This window comes from Fusarium solani (assembly GCF_023522795.1).
Source record: "Fusarium solani strain SB1 chromosome Unknown bctg00000009, whole genome shotgun sequence".
NCBI lineage: Eukaryota > Fungi > Ascomycota > Sordariomycetes > Hypocreales > Nectriaceae > Fusarium > Fusarium solani.
In genome coordinates, this window is record NW_027072144.1 from 1,245,335 (window position 1) to 1,266,162 (window position 20,828).

Sequence of the window (20,828 nt, forward strand, 5' to 3'; positions counted from 1 at the left end):
CACGGACCGCAGCCAAATTGGAAGAGATATACCAATCAGAGGGAATGGCGAGAGTGCATCTATAACGAATTATTCAACGCCTACGGTCATGACAGTCAGGCAAGGCAGCGATACCGACCAGGAGACGAGCGTGATCTACAAAACCCTGAATTACAGAGGGATCACATCAATCGGGAGATCAATCATGTCGACCGTCATGTCAAATCAGACTGCCTAGCCTGTCAGGGCTGTCGGCAGGGGCAGCTGAGAGCAAAAAGTGAGGCTTGGAGCCCTCTTACGGAGACCAGCGGTAATAAGAGGAGGCACAATGTACGGAGTCAGACCTCACATGGCTGCCGTATTTGCAAGGTTGCGATTTGTAATAACCAACATTGTTGGGACTTCTATCACCACCTAATTTAGGAGAGGAATTAAGTACCCTTTATTTGGCGCCTTCTGATTGGACCAGACCCCTCATCGTGACATCTTGGGAGGGCTATGCGCACTCAGGAGATAAGGAACTCGACGAGGTCAGTCAGCGTGTTACGCAGCAGGGACTCATTGAAAAGGCCCGATTGATGGAAAGTATTATCCAGTTGCTGATCTTCGAGTCCTTCTTGTGCAATTCGACAAACTGGGACTTGCACCTGAAGCCGGCGGTAACTCTGTTTCAAAATATCATAGGGGAACACTCATCATCTGCAGAGCAGAGTCTGTCGTTCGCTTTGCATGCCATGGCGTGGCCATCGAGAGTCACAAGTTTCATTGATGGACCGTTATGGAACACCGACCAAGCGGCTTTTCGCTTCTTCACCGCCGTGCTGATCTACGTTGGTATCGTAGCGAGCACGTCGGTTGGCCGGGAGCCCTTCTTGAAGGACCACCATGCCCATCTCGTGACATCTGATATTGCACAAGATGTATCCGTGGCCATAGATGTTTCATCTTTTGTGGGCTGCCAGAGCTGGGCCCTGCTCGCAGTAGGGGAAATTGCATCGCTCTCTGTGTGGAAGAAGGAGATGAGAAGGGGCGGTCGGCTATCAGTTGTTGAGCTGGTCGAGCGAGCAAAGTCCATTTCACAGAGCTTGGAAGAAGGCCTTGCAGCTTTATATGCTAATTCTTCGGCGTCTGAAACGAGTCATCATCATCATCATCTAAGCTGTCTACGCTCATGCTATTGCAGCCCCGAGTCAACAAACAGCCGCATCTCTGGGGTCATTACGCGGATATGGGCACACGCTGCACTGATCTACCTCTCCACCACCATCTCAGGGTGGCAGCCAGCCAGCGATACGATTCGACAAAATGTCTCGGCCATCTTGGAGCTTCTGAGCGAAGTCAAGTCTGGGGCACAACTACGAGCTTCAACGTGGCCTGTCTGTGTGGCTGGCTGTCTTGCAATTGCCGACGATGAACAAAAGTTTCGTGAGCTTCTCGCTGATGTTGGCGACCAACAAGCGTTGAATACGCTTCGTGAGGCTGGTGAGGTTATGCAGGCTGTGTGGGGGAACCAGGAGAAGACGGGTCACAAGACGTGGGATTTGGAGTATTATCTGTAAATTTAGGCCGGCCGGTCCTGCTAATGTAAACTAATGAATAAAAGAACGAAACAGAATGTTGAATCTATCTAGACACTCTGCATGCTTAGGAGCGATTCATTTGCTCTTCCAAAGGTTCAACATGTCCTCAATGGTCGTCGTCTTGATCTCGGGAAACTTTGCGTTCAAGGTACTTTCCTTTGGAAAGTCATACAATCCATCGATTGCGTACAAACTATAGGCGGCAAAGCTCGCCTGGAGAATCTTTTTTGGAAGCACCGAGTATGACTCAACATGCGCCGGGAGTTCCGTCATTTCTCCCCGTTGAAGCTTCTCGACGCTATCATATGCCACATCGAACTTGGACCCTGTTTGGAAGTCTCTTAGCATAACATTGATGACTATAACAACGACAGGACTTTACATACCTGTTATCTTCTCTGCCAACTTGACAACCTCATTGAGCGTAACCTTGTCGCTGTAGCAGAACAGATCCTCGTCCCACTTGGGCAGGTCCAGTGCGGCAACGAGGAACCGCGCCATGTCGAAGCTGTAAGTGTAAGCAATGACATCGTTTCCCGAGCCTGGAATAGCTGCTGCTTTGTTGGCCACGTCGATGTTGATGGGGAGAAAAGGCAAGTAGCTCTTAAGGTGCGGGATGCCGAAGCTGTCGGAAATCTGCCCGATGCGGATAGACGTCCATTCCAAATCCGTTTGGCGCAGCTCCTTGGCTGTGCCGGCTCGAGCGAGAATACGCCCGAATTGTTTTCTAAGTGGCCATTGTTTAGAACTTCACAGTACATCCAGGATGTGGTAGTAGAATTATGGAGATGGACTCACTCTTCTGGAATGGGAGCTGAGTAGTCACTCGCGACGAAGCGCTTTGTCGGTCGTGATTTGCTAGCAGCCCTGACGAGATTGATCTCTGAAGCCCCAGACTCATCATCTTTGACTAGAATAGCAGAGATTATTGTGTGAACTCCATTGCTTTCAAGAATGTCAGCCACCGAGTCGATGTTATTATAGTCCACGACAACAGTGTGAGTGTCATGGTCGTTTGGTGCCTAGGGATTATGTTAACAAGCCGCCCTCAAATGTCTGCTAAGGGCAAGTACCTTGCGGGACAGAGCAATGACTTTGTGAGCTTGGCTTTTTTTCAAGACATCGAGGATAGCCTTGCCAATGTGGCCCGTGGCTCCAGCGATTGCAACGGTGACCATTATGGTAAAGTTCGAGGAAAAATGAAGGGAAATTGACCATGTATGCAAACTGAAAATGGAATGAAGGATTTAAGACCTGATACGGGGCTACTTGTTCCCTTTAAATACCTGATTTATTCCTAGAAAACACCGACTGTGCCGTGATACCGACGTGATGTGACCGACAGCATCGCTTCACTCACCGCGCGATGTCGCCCAAAATGGAAGACCGCGCGCTCATTTCCTATTTGGGCCATCTCGGCGCTCTGCGCAAGCTTAGGTGACTGTATGAAGTCTTCCATTCCCGCCAAGGAAAGGATTTTACCCCGAGCCAGGGGCGCCGCCTAGCGTAGCTGGCCGTATTAATACGGTCAGTGATCCACAGGTTTTGCATCACATTCGGGGGGTTTCGAAATCACGCTTTGTAAGCACGCGATTTGTCTGGCTTGTCTTGAAGTCCAGCAGCGGACCAGGATCTTCTGAACTATTTCGGTTAAATGCTGAGGGAAATGGTTATGTAGAATCGGAACGATTGGAACCCCGACCATATTTACCTGTAGAATCGTGTCTGGCCCAGCCGTCTCTTCTGCTAAATGCACCACGGCTGTATATGTGGGGACAAGCTTCGAGGGCTGGACGATACTTTACACCACTTTCGTGGTCGTGTAGCATTCGGGCACGGCCGCTGGCAGGGCTTGCCGAGTTTGTCAGCAAGCGATAGCAGTCCATGCGTGCTATCAACCAGCGCAGGGAGGAGTTGTCACGAGCTCTGATTCTGTGAGGCGTCCGATTGGGTGTGTGTATATTCCGAGTCACTCAAGATCTCATCTTCATTGATCCTCCCTCTTTCACTGAAAGTGGACGTTTCCCGATCACATTGGCTGATAATCCCTGTATCTCCCCCGCATTCCACTTTCACTTGAGGGAGGGCTCTCAATAAAGGATTCCGACCAAATTTCAAGTCAAAGTCGGGCCGCTGGCCTTTTGGTTGGTTGACTCTCCTGCTTCTTCTATGTCTTAATGAGATCCGAGTTTAGAACGGTTGAAAGATCTGGACCCAGCGACGCGTGCAGGGTATGCATCTAGTCGTTATGATTTCAGTTGAATACCTTAAAATTTAGAAAAGGGAATAAATATTAAGAAATTTTAAGACGTGATATTCCTTGTTTATAACACTAACTAAGTAATTAGCAATATTTGGAATAACAGGCATCTATTAAGGTCGCAGTTTTAATAATTTAAGTTAAGTTATAGTTAAGATTCTTTCACAGCTTACACACTTAGTTACATCCTTGCTATAAACTAGCATAGAAAGCTACATCTACTCAATCTTCACTGCAACTTTGCCAAAATGCTTCTGATCTAACATGTACTTGTAGGCGCTGTGATGCATTAGTCAGTAATATAAATCGTTGCAAAATGGAATCGACGTACTCTTTCAGGTCCTCGAGCTTGAAGACGTGTTGATCAAGAACGGGCTTGATATTGGAGGCCTCAATGACCCGGATCTACATATGTAAGTAACCGCTTATCAATCGAAAAGCTAGCAGAAGCCACCCAAGGGAGGTAATCCGTTTCCATAGTACATACCATTGCTTCGAATTGTTCTCGGCTTCCGACAACGATTCCCCTGACAACTGCCATGCTGGATAAGATTTGGGGGAAACTCGGTCCAGTCTCTCCCTCTCCGCCGATCCAGCCAATGATGGTGACAAGACCACCGATGGCGACGGCTTTCAGACTCTCTGTCACAGTTGTCGCGCCTCCAACCTCGAGGACATGGTCGACACCAGCACCTCCCGTGATCCTCTTGGCCTCCTCGCCCCAGTTCGGAGTATCCCTGTAATTGATGACATGATCTGCTCCGAGGTTCTTCAATATCTCAGCCTTGGCCGCAGAAGAAGTCGTGGCAATGACTCGAGCCCCTGCCGCCTTCGCAAACTGCAGGCCAGAGATGCTCACACCGCCCGTACCCTGCGTCAAGACCCAGTCGCCGGGAAGGACTGCTTTGAGCCCGTAGAGAGCATTCCACGCCGTCAGGGCGCTGCAAGACAGTGTCCCAGCCTCCAGATAGCTGAGGTTCTTTGGCATATCTACTAGTCCATTCTCGTTGAAAATGCCGTACTGACGCAGAGTGCCATCAATGCTACCACCTACCCCCGTCCCCAAGACCTTTGGGGTCAACGGCCCACCGTAGTGTGCTTGCATGAACAGTGTCACAACTTTGGAGCCTTTCTCAAAACGGGTGACCTTAGAACCAACTGCGATGACTTCTCCAGCTCCGTCGGAGCCTGGGATGATATTTGGCGTCACATGAAAAGGGTAGGTTCCCTACGAGGGTTAGTGGATGACAGTGGAGGATGTATAGGAAGGTGTAGTTACCAGGGCAATCATGATGTCGCGGAAGTTGAGAGACGCCGCATGGAATTTGACCAATACTTCGTTATCGGAGAGCTCAGGAAGAACGTGCTCCTTGTTAAACTTGAGGCTATCGAGGCTGCCCTTGCCCTCAACCGTCCAGGCTTTGGTGGTTCTTGGTGTAGACATGATGGTTCCTTTAAATTAGTGTTAAATTTGAAATCTGGATGAGAAAATAGTGAAGAGACTTGACCCACTTGATGCTTAAGGGGACAGTTAATACTTGGTCGGACAACTTGAACCTTTATATAAGATGGCAGCCTTTCTCCGGTCTTCCTTTGATTATCAACGCGTTTATCACACCATCTTCATTCTGCTGTTAATAATTTTACAAGGGGACGAAAGAATTGCCTCAAAGTTCCTTGCCATTTCCTCAGGGTTAGTGTACCTGAGTCATAGATTCGGCAACATGATGCTCAGCGTAAAGAGGATTAGGTCAGCTGCAATCAGAGAGCATTGCTGCCATGTATAGCTTGTGGATCACTGACCGTATCAATACGGCCTGCTACGCTAGGCGGCGCCCTTGGCTCGAGCTACTGCCGGTGGGGATTCCGGAAGCAGCGGCCCCTGCGTTTACGGACATGGTAATCCGGAGTACTGGGAGAATGGGTCCTTGGGAAATTAACTGACCGCAGTATACGAGAACTAGAGCCAACACGACGTGAATGAGACATTCTCCTTCATCCATCCCCTATCAGACCTCCTGATACCTTACGCCGTTGCGAGTGGCCGCGGCAGGCCCCTCGGCGCTAAAGTTTCCAACCCAAAGATAAGATCAACCGGCCACTTCATAGCGTCTTCCCACCCATCTCCAAGAACCCCCATGATATATCCCAGCAACCCGCTTGGCCAGTCTCTCAGGCACCAGTGCTCCTTATAAAAGCTCATCAAAACAGTAAAGTGAGCCAGAATGACGAGCGCCACGGGATGTCGCGCCGAGCACAAATCTAGAAAGGTCTGATATACCTCGAGTCCCCAGCCCCAAATCACCTTGCCCGGTTCGGGGTCTCCGAGGTTGTCCGAGAGCATTACAATGCGGCGGAACAGTACTCTGGCGGCATGGAGGCACGCTGCCTTCTGTTCCCCCATACACCGACGCTCTATATATTCCCGGAGAGACGCAAGCTGTGGATATCTTATCTCGAGATCCTTTCGAGTATTTTGGTGGTTAGCCACGAATTTAGTGAGAAGCCACGATTCTGAGACGACTAGAGGGGGAAGTTCTGTTGTACAAACGCCAAGGTAGACCGGCTAAAGTGGAGTGCCTTTAATAGCTCCTCGATAGGGTCGAACTGTGCTAGAGAGCGGACTCTAGGGGGGCGAAACATAGGTTCCGCTACCGCATACATTGAGGTGAAAGCAGAAAATCCCAGCAGGGCTTGTTGTTGTGTCTGATCCAGGGACTCGAAATGCGGCCTGGCTCGGGTGATTGCGGCTTGCTGATGTGCGACGGCTCTAGCGTACCACTTAGACCGGGACTGGTCTTCACTATAGAGCTGAAGGGCTGTAAGGCCCAGGATACTATTCAGCAAGTAATGGTGAGAGAAGCCCAGGCGGACAAGGTCATATTGCAGGTGCTTCGTAGTCTCCGATAAGTCGCCTGTGATGGGATACCGGTGCCAGTGCTCCAGCAGCTCGAGATCAGCTAAGCTGTCCTCGTTGAGTGGCGCCATGGTAAGGGTAGGGGACGAGAAGCTGCACGAGATATTGGCCCGCTCGCATTGAAGGCATTGCGGATGGACCTCGTTGCACTACAGGGTTCAGCTGTGGGCTTCGCCTCGGCATGACGAGTAGTAGGGACAGCACAGGGAGGGGGCTCACCGTACCTTAGCGTGCCGCTCCTTGCATTGAACACAGCCTTCCCGAGACTTTCTGTGCACTTTACGCCTTCTGATCATATTTGTCATGAGCCGTTGTGTCGTGTCATGGAGAGATACGTTGAGGGTCGCACGAGGCGCCGTATAGATACGGTGATGGAGTGCGGAGTCTGGTTGATATATGCGTTGAGGGGGGTCGCACGAGGAGCCGTAAAGATACGGCGATGGAGTGCGGGGGCCAGGTTGATATTTGATTAGTTTCAAGCTAGCAAATTAAGCGGCCACACTTCATTGGCCGCTTGCTAAAGCGGGGGCAAGACGAGTCTGCTTTGAACGCTTACCAATCAAGGGGCTTCCAGAGGGACCTCATACCGGCACCACCGGTGGTGCGATTAAGATCCCGTTATGTAAGAGGCATACGTGGCTGTCGCATATCACCACCAGGTTCTTGCGACCGATGTGAAACGCGGCTCGTATACCTTGGGGTCGTGCATCCGGTTTCACATCCGGCTTGTCGCATCAAAGATTCCAATCCTAATGACATGAGCTTAAATAGCTGTGCCCGAACACATGGCTGTTCAATTTCCTTTGTTCTCTAGATAATTCTCATCAATTGATTGGTACCATCAATGACCGCTGTGGACCCAACTTTCTGACAGTGGCCTTGTTGAAGAGGGATAACACACTGCAAATTGACCCCCCAATTCAACGATCAACAGCTTCTACGGTATCAATTCAACTTGCCGCGCCTTTCTCCTGCTACAATGAACCCAATTGACGCCCCCACGTCGCTTCCCTGATGATGCCCTTCCTCCTGAAGGCCAATTCAGCTCACGGGAGGAACTATATACATCAATCAATGCTTGGGCAGCGCCGCGAGGTTATGCCTTCGTAACCGGAAGATCCAGGAAGACTCCGAGTGGAAGAATGGTGGTTCACTTCAACTGTGACCGTGCCGGGAAGCCCCCTTCGGTCTCGGCCTCGAAGAAACGGCGTCGTCAAACCGACTCACGTCGTACTGATTGCCTCTTCTCCGTCTCAGCAAGGGAAAGCATGTGTAAGACTATATGGAGTCTGAGGCATCGTCCTGGGGCTGGTTTTGATCAACACAATCACGAACCAAGCATCAGTCAACTGGCACATCCAACGCTTCGTCAGCTATCAAGCCTGGAGGAATCAACAGTCCAACAACTCGCCAATGCCGGTATTGCGCCAAAGGAGATCAGATCCTTCTTACGCGTGAGCTCGGATACACTTGCTACACAGCAAGATATCTACAATTGCATTGCACGGGGCAAACGGGAGCTTGCTAAAGGTCAAAGCAATATGCATGCCCTTGCCGATCAGCTCAAGGGCGAGGGCTTCTGGAGTCGAATTCGCCTTGACGAGAGTGGCAGAGTTGTAGCAGTATTATTTGCACATCCGCAGTCCCTGGGATACCTCAAATCATATCCCGAAGTGCTTGTATTGGACTGTACATATAAGACCAACAAGTACAAGATGCCTCTTCTCGATATGGTTGGGGTTGATGCCTGTCAACGGTCCTTCTGTATTGCATTTGCGTTCCTTAGCGGCGAGGAAGAGGATGACTTCATCTGGGTCCTTCAACGGTTACGGTTTATGTATGAGCTTCATGGAGTGGCCATTCCATCTGTGATACTTACAGATCGCTGCCTTGCTTGTATGAATGCCGTTTCCTCTCCCTCTTGCTTCCCTGAGTCAACCTCGCTATTATGCTTATGGCATATCAACAAAGCAGTCCTGACCTACTGTAGGCCCGCATTTACTCGAGATAATAACAATCCTCAAGGGCATGAAGAGTGGAAGGAGTTCTACGGCTTTTGGCATGAGATTGTAGCCTCAACGACTGAGGATATCTACAACGAGAGGCTTGAGAAGTTCAAGGAGCGTTATATCCCTGACCATATCAACGAGGTGGGCTATATCATGGAGACCTGGCTAGATCTCTACAAAGAGAGGTTTGTCAAGGCGTGGGTTAACCAATACCTTCACTTTGAGCAATATGTTACATCACGGTGCGAGGGCATTCATCAGCTTATCAAATCTCACATGAAAAGCTCGCAAGTTGACCTCTTTGAGGCCTGGAGGATTATCAAGCTTGTTCTATCAAACCAGCTTAGTGAACTCGAGGCAAACCAGGCCAGACAGCATATCAGCACACCTCTTCGACTATCTGGGGTATTGTACGGCAACATACGTGGTTGGATCTCACATGAAGCCCTACAGAAGGTTGAGGCTCAGCGGGAACGACTATTGCAAGAGCATCCTGCGTGTACAAGGGTCTTCACTAAGACTCTTGGTCTGCCTTGTGCTCATACCCTTCAGCCTTTGCTGGAGCAAAAGCAGCCCCTTCAACTACATCATTTCCATCGACATTGGCATCTCCAACGCTCAGGAACCCCCCGGCTCATTATTGAGCCTCACAAGCAGTTCGATCGTCTAGCGGCTAGTTCAAAGCTGCCGCCAACAAGCACACAGCGTGAGCCCTCTGCATTTGAACGTGTTGAGAAATCAGCACAACCAAAGGCACCGCCAAAGTGTTCGAGATGTCATGAGCTTGGCCACAACATGAGGTCTAAAGCATGCCCCTTACGCTACGAACATCTATTGCAGGCTCCTACCCAAACCTCTACGACAACGCATATAACAACTCATACATCTACTCGCTCTGTAACCCGCTCATTATCCCCGTCGTCGCCATCAGGGTCCTCTATCGTATCCGAGACTATTACAACAACACATACAACAACACGTACAATAACTCAGGTACTATCTCCTCCGGCAGCTAGATCGGCAACTGTTCCTGCAGCAAATGCGGCAGCGGTGCCCGCATTACGAGCTGATGACCCCCGTGCTATCTTCCAACGATACAAAGAAGCACGAGAGGCTTGGTTTGTTACGTTGCCTCGGGGAGCCTACAAGACCAATCAACAGTATCGGAAGGCTATGGGGCTGCCTCTACGTTATAGTAAAGCGGACTATGACTGGTGCCTTGACTACAAGCAAATGGGGCGTCATTGCAAGGCGGGAAACAGCATCAGAGACTGGACCAAGGAAGAGATGATGAGTTATCTTGATTGGGATAAAGCTGAGAACGAGCGGGTCGAACAGAATGTAGGGGTAGAGATGGCGGAGCAGCCTTTCTCAGGGCGGCGAGGGATGCGAGATATATGGGATGCTGCTGAGAGAGATGTTAAGTTACAGGAGAGATGGTATAGAGATGAGAACACCCTGACCTGATATCCAAATGGCAGCATCTCTACGGTAACAGGCTGCCCTTGAGGAGGATATTGAATGGTTTGAGCTCTTGCAAGCGCCTGGGGGTCCGCATAGAGCATCGTGGGGGAGATTGGATCTGTTGGCAGGGTAGTAACAGACCTCCAAACCTCAACAGGGAACGGAATCGTTGATGCATGAGGAAGGCGGGCTGGGGGCTGTGCTTGTTGGTTATTGGCAATGGGCCGTAGAAGAAACTGGTTGTTACTGTTTATTATTAAAGGCCCTGCTGGTGTTGCTGTATTATCTACAAAGATGGGGATATCTTGAGGGTTTTGACGCTGGCTTTGGCTGCGGTTATACATTTTCACGATGATGTTTAATGTAGGAATAGAGAGCTTCTTCCGAGAGAAAGAGCTATTTATATATTACACGCGTTGAAGTGATTCACTTGCATCGTGATAGCTGTGGTGTTATTCACAGCCTTCCGCATACTGGTACGCTGCCAATAGATGATCTATCATACATTGAATAGCTACACATATAGCACATCATCCTCTCTCTTCAATTATGTGATCAAATGCTGTTTCTGTTGATAGAAGAGAGATATCTCTTGCACACACACGAATGCCTCTTACATAACGGATCTTAATCGCACCACCGGTGGTGCCGGTATGAGGTCCCGCCGACGAGTGGATGTAATAGAGATGGGCCACTTATATGTGGTCCACGTGGATTTGCAGTGTAGTGGGTCCGACCCTTGGTAAGACACCAGGCATCTTTCAAGCACTCCCCACGCGTTTCCCAGCCTGTCTATTTTCCCCTTTTGGGTCCAGTCTTATTTTTTTCTTTTTCATCTTTGGTCATAGGTAACCCTAAGCTCGAACCAAATCGTACCGAGCCCGAGGGCCAATCTGCGATATTCCCACACGGGCACGCCTCTATTTTCGGGTTCATGTAGTAACGGCAGTCTCTCGCAGACCAGTCCACTTGAACGTCTTGGGCAAGTCAAAGGTCTCCCGCAGCACCTCGGCTTCAGGAGCTGCGCTCCGCGAGATGATGACTGCAAAGGTACCTGCCTCCGCCAGCCACTTGCCGTATTCCTCAGACCAAACAGAGAGTGCATACTTGTCAAGCTCGATCTCAATAGTCTTGTTCTCGCCAGCCTGAAGGCTGACCTTCTTAAATGCCTTGAACTCCTTCTTAGGTCGTTGCAGAGTGCTTTCGAGGTCCGCGATGTAAACTTGAACGACTTCAGATCCGGCAACGTCTCCGACGTTGGCGAGGTCGAACTTGATAGACATGGTGTGCTTCTCATCTACCTCGAAAGTCTTCGGGACAACGAGGTTCGAGTAGTCGAACTTGGTGTATGAGAGACCGTGTCCGAAGTAGAACAGGGGATCACGCTTGGTCATCTCATGGAATCGGTATCCGATGAAGACGTTCTCTCCGTACACGATGGTTCGATCAGCCTTACGGAAGCTCAAGAAGGCCGCCGTATCCTCAATGCGCTTGGGGAAGGTCAGCGGAAGGCGGCCGGACGAGTTCACGTCGCCAAAAAGGGCGTCGACAATGGCGTGGCCCGTTTCTTGGGCGCCGAGCCAGCCGTGAAGAAGCGTTTTGACGTCATCGACCCAAGGCATGGCAATAGCAGTTCCGGCCTCAGTGACAACGACCTAGAAACGCGTCAATCGTCAAAGGATCTGAAGACGTAAAATCTTGTGCTGAGAGAACTGTTACTCACAGTGTTAGGGTTCGCCTCGCAGACTCTCTTGATCAACTCATCGACTCTGCCGGGAAGATCGAGCGTCTTCCGATCAACTCCCTCGTACTCGTAGTCGGGCCCGAGACCAGTGTAGACAATTGGAACATCGACCTTCTTAGCGAGAGTCACGGCCTTGTTCATAGTCTCCTCCTGGTCGAGCACCTCGAATCCACCAACGCGCACGCCACCAGCGGGGGCAACGCCTACCGTGGGCTTAAGACTCGAATTGTCGAGATGAATGACAATCTCGTGTTCCTTTCCTTGCTCCATGGAAATGTCTGCACGACCCTCCATGGTAAAGCAGTTGAAAACTGGCGTAGAATCTGTCTTCTCAGGCTGGGAGGCCCACAGGTCAATGACTTTCTTGCCATTGACGAAGAGCCTAGCTCGACCGGCACATGAGAGGCCGATTCGGAAGTTCATAGACTTTTGAGTCCGGTAGATGCCCCGCATCTTGAGGAAAAAGAGGTCAGGAATTGAGCCGCGGGGCAGGCTGTCAGCCAGGTTCAGCTCGGTCTTTCGCGCTCCGACCACGTGCCAGAGCTTCGCATCGGACTCTTCCTCAGGGTTCTTGTGGTAAAATTCGAGCAATATGCCCTGCTCTTGGGAATCAGGCTGGAAAAGGTCCTCGGTGAAAAGAGGGGCGAACTTATGCGCTGTTATGAGTTAGCGAGCAGTCGGGCCGGGATGAGCTTGGACACACTTACAGTAACAGCCCAGCTCATAGTCAATATTCCCCTCTCCAACAGCCTCGACCATGGCACCGTAACCCTTGCTAATGTAGTAAGGCTCGACCTCGGAACTGCCACCACCAGCCACAGCAGGCCGCTTCCAATGGTCGCCGATCAGACCGTACCGCTTACGAACATCCTTGCGCAGGGGGAGAACGTTGGCATCGTTCTTGAGAAGGACAAGACCGTCGGCAGTGAGCTTCCGGACAAGCTCTCGGGACTCGGGCGTGTTGTTGTCCTGCTCACCTTGGAGGGAGAGGATAGGGCCCACGCGGTTGACAAGCTCCAGTACACGCCGCACCGAGCTGTTGAGAGTTTCCATAGAGACCTTGCGAGATCGAACGGCCATGTCCAAGAGGTTGGCGCGCCAGTCAGGGGGGCCGGGCATCTCCAAATCAAGACCAGCATTGATGGCCTCGGATGTGCTGTACACACCCCACCAGTCGCTCAGAACCAACCCATCATATTTCCAATCGTCCCTAAGAATGTCCTTGATGAGCTCAGGGCTCTCGCTGCAATGAATACCGTTGAGCTTGTGGTAACCAGACATAAACGCCTAGGGATTCGAGTCCTTAGTGGCGATCTGGAAGGGCAAGGTATGGACTTCGCGTAGGGTTCTCTGTGTCATTATGACGTTGTCCTCGATAGAGTTGTCGGATTGATCGTGGGCTGCATAATGTTTGATGCAAGAAGCGACGCCACGCTCCTGAAGGCCATTCACATAAGCACCGCCGAGCTTACCACTCTGCACGGGATCTTCTCCAAAGGCCTCAAAACCGCGACCGATCAAGGCCGAGCGCTGGAGACAGACGACGGGAGCGAGCACCATGTGTACGAGATGCGCCTTGGCTTCATCTGCCAGAAGGTTACCGACGCGGTGCATCAATTCGGTGTCGAAGGTTGCCCCCATGCCCGTTCCGCTCGGTAGACAGTCAGCTGGGTCCTAGACTGGATATTAGCAGGATATTTCAAGCTGGAGGGCTGCAAGGAGGGGGTTTGGTGACTGCCCACCTGCTCGACCCAGGTGCTGCGCATACCTTGTTGAAGAACTTCTCCGTTCGGATGCCGTGAGGTCCATCAGACATCTAGGGTGCTCGCAATCAGACAATTGTGACTTCGCTCGTGAAGTTGGCATGCAAAAGGAGGAGAACGAACCATAAGCTTGGGGATGCCATGTTTCTCAAACCCTCTCGTCTCGCACCGCCCGGTGCCAGAGAGAAGAAGGCATTTCTCGGCCAAGCTGAGCTCATCGATTAGCTTGTCGATGTTTACTAATTCGTCAGTCATGTTGGGCGATTGATGCGAATCTTTGGCGGTAGAGGCTCAACACATTTGGTGGGTAGACAGAAGGTAAAAAGTTTGCCGTTATCTGACGGAGCTTATAGCCTTTGGTTCTAGCTTAGCCAAGCGTAAATGTCTCCACTAGCTTGAGGTGGCACAGCTTCGCCATCAGCCAACTCGCTCCAACATCACGCCGAGGAAAAGTCGAGTTTTCACCGAGCCTTTTGGCACTGACAGCCCACTCGGCCGATCACTATCCCGGTAGCGCCTAACTCCTCATTGCATTTATCCGGGACCCCATCTTGATCGGCGCTGGCTAATTTTGCTCAGCCCTCTTGGCGGTGAGTCATGAGCGGCGCGGCTCACCAGGAGCATGCATCATCATCCCTCGTGTGCTGGCATGGTTGTATGGCACCAGATGCTGCGTCGATGCCTGCACCCCGCTGGAAGCCTAAAGACAGGAAATGGACCAACGTCCCCGCAACAAGATTTAGCAAGCAAGACAAGACATAACTAATCAAGCCATTAATTAATATGATAACGAGTTTCTGCTCCACACGGAGTATTGTATCGTATTTACCCCGCCGTGCATTCGAAGTACGTACCGCGTATCCAATAATTAAGCCTCATTAAAAGGATTTGTTGTTGGAAGAACTGAGAGTTCCCCCTTAACTTCAGGATCAAGATTAAAGTTCAAAGTCCTAGATGGGATCATTCAAAGATATAAGGCCCCAAAGGGCCTCTCATTGAGATCATGAAAACTTAACTAAGAATAATTACAATCACGACAACAAGAACTACCTTTTGTCAAGTGCACTCAGCATCCCTGCGTGACACAACAACATTTGTCTACTAACGAATCAGACTGGTGATTTTTCCATTTTCCACCGCCGGAACAGCCCTAGCACGAACTTGCATTGCGGAACAAGTTGTCAGAATTTGGGCATTTGACCATCTGGCCAAAAGTAGGGGGCCGCCATACCTAAGTACAGGGACAACAGGGCTCATAGTGGTGCTACTTCTGACACAGGTGAGGCGCCCTGGATCGTAAATAAATGATAATTACTATGTAGACATTTCGAAATAAGCACCCTCTGGAAGACTAAAAAGTGAGGGATCTATAAATAAGCACTTGGTCTGCTCCTCAAACGTATATTTATTAGTTCTGTTGAATTGATAATCTTCCTCAATACCGGTAGATTCTATAACCAACGAAACGCACGACAAGGTCGCTGTAGCAGCGCAGATAAGTTGCAAAGCTCCCTAACTAAAGGCTTTTCATGCAAGTACTAGGTTTGTGTACTAGACACTTTTATTCTTTGGACGCGCCTTAGGTGTCCGTTCCAGACTTGGCCTCTTGTTGTTCTCTCTCCCTTAATTCTCCAAGGAGAAAACCTCGACTTGTGCAATGGCGGTTCGGGCTGGGATAATGAGCGGAACAGGGCAGTCCCCATGATCAGGGTCGTCGTTAGGCATGTTGGCCCCTTTCCCACTACCCGACTCGTCACCGTTGAGGATTCTCTCTGTCCGGAGCTCCTGGGTTTCCATGTCTATGACACTCTTCTCCTCAAACCTCAAGATTTCCGTGTACGGATGAGTCAGCGAGTTGGACTTCCACTCGACCTTGAAGCCCTTTCCTATCAATAAGAACTTGGAAGGCTCTAATTCGATAATCATTCCATAGCCGGGACCCTCCTTACCGAACACAAACGCCCTGCTGATGGTGGCATCATAGCGCTTGAAACTCACCTTAACCGGCGGGGAAGGATTCTCCTTGTCCTCGAGATCGTGGAAGCAGAAGCCAGTCACGGTCAAGTTCTTCCTCCGCGCCTCCAGGATGTGCTTTGAGAGAGAGCTCAAGAGCTTGTAGTGATCTGTAAAGGCAGCCTCCTCTGGTGTTTGAGTATCGATGCCAAAAGGGCTTACTCCAAGCGCGTGGAAGCCACCGATGGCAGTCCAGGCAGTCCTAGCGCCAAAGTGGTCCCTTCGCTGTTCGGGGATAAAGAGTGGCTGGCCACGATGTGTGTAGGTCGCACAAGTCTCGCCATAAGCATTGTGGTAGATGTCAGGAGAGATGAAGTCGAGATGCGGCGCAAACTTCTGCCAGATATCCAGGACAGTGCTCGAAGCACCTCCGGACGGGTATTCTCCAGGCTTGCCACCGCCAGAAGCGGCACCGGGCTCGCCAGGCTGCGGCAACCAGACGTTGGAGAAGAGGGGGAGCTCATAGATCTTTCTGCCAGCGGAAGCGATCTTCTCAAGGTACAAAGCGTAATGGTATGCCATGAAAAGCTCATCAGTCCATATGCTCTTCCCGAAATAATCCTCCCAGTTTCCGGTAGATTCCCCGGCCTTGATTCGGTCCACAGTCTCCCTGAAATTGGGGTAGTTTCTCGTTAGGTCAGGGTGCAAGGAGTTCCACTCGTCGCTCAGGAACTTGACTACCTCGTTCGGGACTGGAGATTCAAATAGCCGAGTCGCCACGACGCTACGGTCTCGCGAGTCCCCATGGAAGCCAACTTCGTTCTCCACTTGGACCATGATAACAACGCGTGCTTTATCCGTCTCGCCGAGGTGCTGCAGTAGTCTGGAGAAGGCTCTGGTGTCCGCATTGACGCATTCATTGTGGAATATGGAGAGAACGCCCGAGTTCTGGAGACGACCTTCGGGGTTTTCATATACATCCGCGGGAACCTCGCTGAGTTTGTCTTGACCCACGAAGGAGCATAGCTTGACCTGCCTAGACGCGTAGTTAGAAATGTGTCTCTAAACGCCAAAACACAGTCTGCGTGCCGTTTTTGAATGAGCCAAACCACAAGATGACCAAGCGGAGCCCGTATGCCCTGGCTCCTGCGATAATTTGGTCCAGCTCGGAGAAGTTGAAGGCCCCTTCTTCCGGCTCGATGTCTTCCCATGCGACCGCGCCCAGAACAGTGTTGACCCCCATATCCTTGAGGTTCTGCCAAACTGTGTCCATGTAGCGCGCTGAACTCATCGACGAGTTCTGCAATTCAGCTCCGAGGATGAGGTAAGGTTTGCCATCGACTAGCAGTTCCCAACGGCCACTAGGCGCCTTCTGCAGGCGCGGAATCTCGTTAGTGGTGGCCATTGTTGACTGATGTTTCAACGGAGAGAACTAAAGATGCGATATAGTATTATGTGATGTGATGTGTTTCAAGTTAGAAAGATGCGGGGAGGCCAGTCCCCCTATGTATTGATTGGCACGCCTTGATTTACGTCGGTCAGCGACATAGCTTTCAGTTGCATTCTCGCCACCAAATACACCGAGTCCCGAGAGCACAGCATGCCAAGTGGGCCTTTGCCCCAGACATGCAATAAGGATCAATGTATGTGGGGGAACCCTGCCAGTCTCTGACTAGCTCCACAGTCAGTCGAAAAGTAATTCAGTCGTACATCCCTGCTGGCTCTCATTCGGCACGATTGAACTTGGTCACGTTGCATTGAGGTTGTTCGGACAGGCATGGTCGCCTTGTGGCCCATAACTGGATGTTCCGTGTACCCCCTCCAGAGGCCAAGTGACAGTGTTGGTGAAGTGTGGGTTAAATTAGCGAAGGCATTGAATAAGAATCGCCAGTACAGGTAGGTGGTTGGTCTCCTAATCTCGGGGAAAATGTGTAATACACCTCCAGACTACCGAACTACTCCAAGTTCTCTACTGATAGATCCTTAAGAGCAAAAAAAGGGCAACAGTTCAAAAATAGCACCGTGAGACTCCGTAGCTACTTCGAAACATGTGATAAGTCATGACCTCCTCGAATACGCAGAGGCTCGTACTTCCCCTTTTCCGGTGCAAGCATTCGCCGAGGCGAATGTTTGTATCCTCAGACGAATACTTCGCACATCAGAGGTGGCGAACCCGGGTACACGTGTCACTGGAGGTTGCCCGAGTGTGCAACAGACCCAATCGCAACAAAACCGTATTCCATCAATGTGGGGAACCGGCTTGGCGAGCGGCTATTCACGGGAACGGAGCCGGATGCCCACGATTCGGTGGAGAAGGGGGCGAAGGTATCCTCGATCCGCGGAACTATTGGATGTTGCCTTCAATACTCTCACCGGCTAATCTCTGCTTTCCAAGGGTGATCCTTACACGACGTTGTAAGCTGAACAGTTCTTAGGTAATAGTATCTCATCCCTGTAGTCGGCTAACTAGCCTGGGTTAGCCTCTCGGAGCTAAGTTTTGGGTTTTCGTAATGAATGCGTAAATTCGGAAAACACACGCCGAGGCACCAAATCTGTGGAGCTATCACATTCTGTCTGGCTCATCATCTCCACATGCCTCAATTCCCGTACTGACAGCGGGGTCGGTCCAATTAAAATGCCTCAAATGAGAGGTACTTTATTCCCCACCTAATTTCTACAGGAGAGGCAACCCGACCACGGGTTGCGCAAAGGCCTTGAGGAACGAAGATGGCTGTGGCAGTTTGCTCGGCAATTGAGATGAGATATGTTGGAAACGGAAAAAAGGCAAATGCGAATCTTGGTTTTGAGTGGTGTTGGCCATAAATATACACGCGGGGAGACCTGAACCCTCTCAGGGGTAATCCCGGCAGCGTCCTCGAGGTGGTGTAGGAAGTGAGGGGTCATGAAAATGCAAAAGAGTGAAAACGTCATGCAATGGAGACGCAATCTTGCATCTGCAGAATCATGCATCTAGCATACAAATGATGGAAAACATGCTCTGTAAGGTATGTGTGGGAAAAGACGGAAGGCATCAAGATGTGTGGGCGATGCCGGGCCGTGGGCTATTGTGGGGAAGGAGCATCAAAGGCCGGATTGGAAAATTCACAAGGTCTGCATGCCCAAGGATGGGTAATGTGGGCGAGGAGGGATATTGATGGTCGCCACTGCTGGATGGACAACAGCTATCTCAGTCAATTTGTTGCTGTATGAAGTGACTAATTGTTGCTAGGGTAAGGGGATTTTTCCAATAGGTTCTTAGACAAGTTCCTGATATTTCTTTGGGGGATGACGGTTGCGATGTGGTCGGGGCGGATCAGGCGAGAACGCTGTGATTGAATCGGACGCAGGCGCATCTGGACGACAGGTAGTGGCAATATCTGCCTCCGATACATCAAGTTCATCTTGTGAGAAAACCGAAATCGCGGGGGATCCAACAGGCTCCTTGCTCTGAGAAGATGGAATGGTGCTAGAAGAGGCCGGGGACAGACGTCGTTTCTTCGTAGGGGTCTGGCCGCAGTTAGAGTTTGTTCGCTTGGCCGGTGGTGTAGTCGGTTCGAGCGAAGCAGACGTGGGAGGAGTGGACGGGATAGGAGGAGATCGGTGAACTGTTGGTTTTGGTGGCGAGGCAAACATAGCTTTCGCATCCCCAAAGGCCATAGGGCCGGAGGACGGTTGCTTCGGTGGGGTAGAGAGTGATAGGGCTGCGGAAGCCGACTTGGACGTGGCCCTGTCGAGAAAGGTCCAGGTATCTGGCACGACGATGAAAACGTAGTCGCGGTCAAAGCCGGGCGGGTGCACCATGATGTTGTGGTCGAGCAGGCCGACAACTTTGCCCGTGCAAGTGAAAAGCGCGTTGGTCTGGAACTGGGTGTCCTGTCTCTCGACCATTTTCTTGCACAGGGCTGCCCAAGGATTGGCGTGGATGGGGAAGATGACAAAGACCTGGAATGGATGGAAGCCTTTGAAGGGAGTCTTGTCGGGCTTTCCAGGAGCAATGAACGTAGAAAGTTGGACGAAGCCACAGCACTTCAACTGGACGCCGTCGAGTCCTGGAATAGACTCCTTTCGTAGCAATGTGCGGCCGGAACCGACAACAGGGCCAGTGAACGCGACAACGGGAGGGACAGCGGGGAAGTGGTCTACGGAGGCAAAGTTTCGGGGGAGAATGCTTTAGCTCGAGTCAGGGCGGGAGGCCAAGGTCAGTTGTATGCAGCATGCTTACGGCTGGTAGCCCTGATCACGGATGATAAGAGCCGGAATGGTGTATTGTGTGATGGCGCCAGTATCTGACTCTGGACCATCTCGCTGTTCAATCTCCCAGGTCAAGGCGTACGGGTGAACACGACCGTTCATGAAGAACCATTGCTCGGTCCATTCTGATGCAACGACTTGTTTATTGTAGATGGAAAGGTTGGTGCTGAAGAAGATGCAGGCGGAGGGGTTGTCGGGGTCCGACCGAAGTTGCGCATACTCGGGGGTCAGAATCCAGGGTGGGGCAGGTAGGAAGACCCTCGCCAATGCCTCTGCGTTGAGCCCGTTAATGCGATGCTGGTCCTGATAGGCAAACTTGGACGGGCAGTCTGGCTGGACGAAAAGCATCACGGACATATCACTGCCCGCGTTTGTCTGGCTCTCGAGAGGTTTGCGCGGGTTCGAGGGGCTATTGGGGAAGGGAGCGGGAGGAGGCATAATACACTGGAGCAGTGGCTGTCGGAAACGAGCCAAGAATACCCGAGACGAACGTTGGAGGCAATAGGACGGTAGATACCGCGGTAGGGAACGGCAGAATAGGAAGTGAGAGAGGTGACGATGGCTTGGTTTCTATATGGATACAGGTAGACGCAGTGGTAGTTCTCGCGGGCCGCAGTATCTGGGGTGCGGGGTTCGGCAGATCAGAGCCCAGACAACGGTCCGGGAAAGCTTCAGGTTTCAAATAGATGAAGAATGCGGGGTTTGGATCATGAGCAAGGTCGATCTGGAAGCAGAGACGTCATCGAAAGTGATGTAAGTCAAATGTCAGAAATGAGATGTGACTGTAGGGGATGGAGTAGTGTCTTTTTCTGTGAAGCTTGCGAATGGAGGCGAAGTGCCGACATGGAATCAGCTGCTATCGGGGTAGCAACGGTTTCAGCTTGAGTGTGGCACCGACTTGAAGGATG

At 51.1% G+C, this 20,828-nt stretch overlaps 7 protein-coding genes across 7 annotated transcripts; 1 reads left to right on the forward strand and 6 right to left on the reverse strand.

Annotated features, from left to right (window-relative positions):
- Nucleotides 1-1,634: 1,634 nt before the first annotated feature.
- MRS44_013458 (uncharacterized protein) lies at nt 1,635-2,737 on the reverse strand (the record flags this gene model as incomplete). The annotated part of the gene is made up of 4 exons (XM_065616931.1): nt 1,635-1,885; nt 1,946-2,286; nt 2,358-2,581; nt 2,633-2,737. The coding sequence occupies 4 exons, from the start codon at nt 2,735-2,737 to the stop codon at nt 1,635-1,637; spliced, it is 921 nt and encodes a 306-aa protein (XP_065473003.1).
- Nucleotides 2,738-4,037: 1,300 nt separating this feature from the next.
- Nucleotides 4,038-5,263, reverse strand: MRS44_013459 (uncharacterized protein; the record flags this gene model as incomplete). The annotated part of the gene is made up of 4 exons (XM_065616932.1): nt 4,038-4,098; nt 4,151-4,224; nt 4,307-5,047; nt 5,099-5,263. The coding sequence occupies 4 exons, from the start codon at nt 5,261-5,263 to the stop codon at nt 4,038-4,040; spliced, it is 1,041 nt and encodes a 346-aa protein (XP_065473004.1).
- Nucleotides 5,264-6,342: 1,079 nt separating this feature from the next.
- Nucleotides 6,343-6,807, reverse strand: MRS44_013460 (uncharacterized protein; the record flags this gene model as incomplete). Its single annotated transcript, XM_065616933.1, has 1 exon — nt 6,343-6,807. The coding sequence occupies one exon, from the start codon at nt 6,805-6,807 to the stop codon at nt 6,343-6,345; it is 465 nt and encodes a 154-aa protein (XP_065473005.1).
- A 1,470-nt stretch (nt 6,808-8,277) lies between these two features.
- MRS44_013461 (uncharacterized protein) lies at nt 8,278-10,212 on the forward strand (the record flags this gene model as incomplete). Its single annotated transcript, XM_065616934.1, has 4 exons — nt 8,278-8,632; nt 8,762-9,451; nt 9,586-9,738; nt 9,782-10,212. The coding sequence occupies 4 exons, from the start codon at nt 8,278-8,280 to the stop codon at nt 10,210-10,212; spliced, it is 1,629 nt and encodes a 542-aa protein (XP_065473006.1).
- A 929-nt stretch (nt 10,213-11,141) lies between these two features.
- On the reverse strand, nt 11,142-13,971 carry MRS44_013462 (uncharacterized protein; the record flags this gene model as incomplete). Its single annotated transcript, XM_065616935.1, has 6 exons — nt 11,142-11,864; nt 11,933-12,609; nt 12,661-13,240; nt 13,289-13,627; nt 13,722-13,769; nt 13,840-13,971. 6 exons carry the CDS (start codon nt 13,969-13,971, stop codon nt 11,142-11,144), a joined length of 2,499 nt encoding a protein of 832 aa, XP_065473007.1.
- A 1,368-nt stretch (nt 13,972-15,339) lies between these two features.
- MRS44_013463 (uncharacterized protein) lies at nt 15,340-17,074 on the reverse strand (the record flags this gene model as incomplete). The annotated part of the gene is made up of 2 exons (XM_065616936.1): nt 15,340-16,705; nt 16,779-17,074. 2 exons carry the CDS (start codon nt 17,072-17,074, stop codon nt 15,340-15,342), a joined length of 1,662 nt encoding a protein of 553 aa, XP_065473008.1.
- Nucleotides 17,075-18,924: 1,850 nt separating this feature from the next.
- On the reverse strand, nt 18,925-20,358 carry MRS44_013464 (uncharacterized protein; the record flags this gene model as incomplete). Its single annotated transcript, XM_065616937.1, has 2 exons — nt 18,925-19,837; nt 19,892-20,358. 2 exons carry the CDS (start codon nt 20,356-20,358, stop codon nt 18,925-18,927), a joined length of 1,380 nt encoding a protein of 459 aa, XP_065473009.1.
- Between the last annotated feature and the right edge of the window lie 470 nt (nt 20,359-20,828).